General features: G+C 47.9%; 1 protein-coding gene across 1 annotated transcript in view; it reads left to right on the top strand.

Annotated features, from left to right (window-relative positions):
- Positions 1–283: 283 nt before the first annotated feature.
- The window catches only part of LOC106808529 (eyes absent homolog 4-like), a 34,932-nt gene continuing 32,199 nt past the window's right edge, over positions 284–3,016 (top strand). The window contains exon 1 of the mRNA XM_014811286.1: positions 284–466. Within this exon, the coding sequence (XP_014666772.1) occupies positions 364–466 (103 nt within the window). The 5' untranslated portion in view covers positions 284–363. The remainder of the gene's footprint in view (positions 467–3,016) is intronic.

Below are 3,016 nucleotides of genomic sequence, written 5' to 3'. Positions count from 1 at the left end.
TCTCTCTCTCTCTCTCGCTCCCTCTCTCCCTCCCTCTCTCTCTCGCTCCCTCTCTCTCTCCCTCTCTCCCTCCCTCTCTCTCTCTCTCCCTCTCTCTCTCTCTCTCTCTCTCTCTCTCGCTCCCTCTCTCCCTCCCTCTCTCTCTCGCTCCCTCTCTCTCTCTCTTTCTCTCTCGCTCTCGCTCCCTCTCTCCCTCCCTCTCTCTCACGCTCCCTCTCTCTCGCTCTCGCTCTTTCTCTTTCTCTTTCTCTCACACACTTTCTGTGTTTCTCTCACTAGGGTATCGACTACAGTAGTAGTGCCTACCCCGCATACGGGCAGTCGGCCTACCCTACCTACTACCCCTCACAGAACTACCCCTACATGACGGCAACCAATCCCAGCTCGTCGTTAGGCGTCGCCACGGCAACTACAGTGCCTTCAACAACGACCACATATCAGCTTACGCCTGTTCCAGCAGAGCCCGGTAAGCATTGCCTATCGCTAGTCGTCTGCGTGTGTTTGTCGTGCTCCCGCACTTCTGTATTTTTCTGTATTTTTTTCATTATTCGCATTTTTCCCCGCTTTGGAAGTTTCCTCGTTCTTTATTCCCCCGTAGAGGCGGTAACCTCCTCTTCCCCGTTTTTGTTCTACGTCGTGTGTGTAATTTTTCTACGTAGAATTTATTTCACGGCTCTTGTTTCTGTTACAGACGCCATTTTATTTTAGCCGCATTATCGTAAATCGAATGTATTGTTTCTTATTGTTCCTTTGTTTCTGTTTTGTATTGTTACCGGACGCGGCAAACACCTTTTGGTTAGCGTTCATCAACTACGTAATATTTCACGCGCGCGGGTTCCGCATAGGAACCTAACCTAAAAGGATCTAATGGGTCCTATGACTCGTGCATTCGTGAACTTTGTTCGTTTATTTAACGTTGAAATATATATATTTATTATAATATTGACTGCAAAACGTGGTATCGCAGGATGCGGGCGTCATGACTCAGAAACAAAACATGGAAAACAAGAGAACAACAAGACAATAAGAAAACAATCGCCTCCTTTGTGAACGGTTGTTTTTATTTGCGATGGTGAGATGGTGTTACCGACCTGTTTTTTATTAGAAATACAGGATTTCTAAGAAATAGGTATTATGGCGAATAATTGAACATATAGCGTCAAAGTAACTATAATTTTGTTGTGTGATTTCGTTCTTGTAATCGTTGCTTGATAGCTGGGGTAAGACCCCGAGAGAGTTCTAGCTGTCGTAAACTTACGACAGGATAAGCTACGATTTTCCATCCTCGTAACTTCATGATGTTTACATCAATGAATGGTCTACCAGATCAAGTTACATCCATGACTAATCATACTAATAAAAATTTTTTGACAACGGCTAAATTATCTACTAATTTCAAGAGATTGATTCCTTGCAATTCAGCAGATATTTTTCGGCGTCTGAGTGCTTTAGTTCACCCAGCGTAATCACCGATGTTTATAGACCAGGATTACCTTCCCTCTCTCCTACTGCAATTTATATGAGAAAATTGTTTTTCATGCGGTTGCGCTTGTGTCATAATTTTCCTCGCGCGCGAAAAAGAATCTACACTGCGGGGAAAAAACTGTGTCGGAGGGAGGGGCGAGCAGGGGGAGGAGGAGGAGGAGGAGGAGGAGGAGGAGGAGGAGAAGTAGAGCGCGGCGGGAACGAGGGAGGGCGTGTCGCCTCGCGTGCGGCGGCGGCAGCGACGACGATGATGATGATGATGGCTGCTATTTTTATCCGGCGAGGAAAGAAGTACGCGCTGAAGAGAAATGTTCAGAAGCGATGAGATTTGTTGCGAGCGAGGCAGCAATACTCTCTCTCTCTCTCTCTCTCTCTCTCTCTCTCTCTCTCTCTCTCTCTCTCTCTCTCTCTCNTGGGTGTGTGTGTGCGTGTGTGTGTGCGTGTGTGTGCGTGCATGTGTGTGTGTGTATGTATGTATGTGCGTGCATGCGTCTGCGTGTGTGCGTGCGTTCGTGGTGTGTGTGTGTGCGTGTGTGTGTGCGTGCGCGCGTGAGTGTGAGCTTGTGTGTACGTGCATGCGTCCGCGCGTGTGTGTGTGTGTGCGTGCGCGTGTAAGCGTGTATGTAAGCGTGTTCCTCCTCGTCAGCTTACATTGCAGCTTCAGATCGCTATAACAGAGGCGCCGTCACTCTGCTGTCAGTGTAACCATCAGCATCTCTCTTCTGCTCGCGGCGGCGGCACTACCATACTATGTTTAGCCGCCGCCGCCGTAAGAAGTCAGCGTTTCTTACTAGACGCGCTTCCAGCGATAAAACCTCAACGACTCGGCGTTCTCAGATCGAGTCGAATGTCGATAAACCAATTAACTGATTGTGTAAATTCGATGCAGATGCGAGATTGAGCGACGCCGCCGTTAAGTGTTTTAATTTTAAAATTGGGCGCTGTCGCTCTCGCTCTTCCTCCCTCTCTCTTTCTCTCTCTCTCTNACTACTTCTTCGTTTCGTTGTACTTCGTTATTGGATATTTTTCTTTTTGCGATAGAGATTTAGCTTGTGCTAATTATACCCGTGACAGTGTGCGTGTGGCAATCACGCAACTTCCCCCTCGATATTAATTCTTCCTTCCGCCACGGCTACGCATGCACACTCTTGTTTCGAACCTTCGGCTGATCTTGAGGAATTTCCCGAACGGACGTTTTTGGTCATGCGCGGATAAAACAGAGGAACGTGATGTCTATGTGGCGCGTGTGCGAGAGTAAATATTATCACGCTAGGAAACCTAGGATGCCTGAGTGAATTCTCGCGGCGATTAAACCGTCTACTACGATCTGCACCAACATGCGTTCTACTTCTAAACGCACGGAGAGCTGCTGCTCGTGTTTGTAAGAAATGAAGGGCAAAGCCACGCCTGCCGCGTGCAATGTCATTCGCACCGCTCTTCTATCTATCAACCTCTCTCTCTCTCCCTCTCTCTCTCTCGCTCTCTCTCTCTCTCTCTCTCTCTCTCTCTCTCTCTCTCTCTCTCTCTCTCT

This window comes from Priapulus caudatus, unplaced genomic scaffold, assembly GCF_000485595.1.
Source record: "Priapulus caudatus unplaced genomic scaffold, Priapulus_caudatus-5.0.1 Scaffold284, whole genome shotgun sequence".
NCBI classification, from domain to species: Eukaryota; Metazoa; Priapulida; class Priapulimorpha; order Priapulimorphida; family Priapulidae; genus Priapulus; species Priapulus caudatus.
The sequence above is the reverse complement of the archived record's forward strand: the minus strand, read 5'-3'. Positions and strand labels throughout refer to the sequence as shown.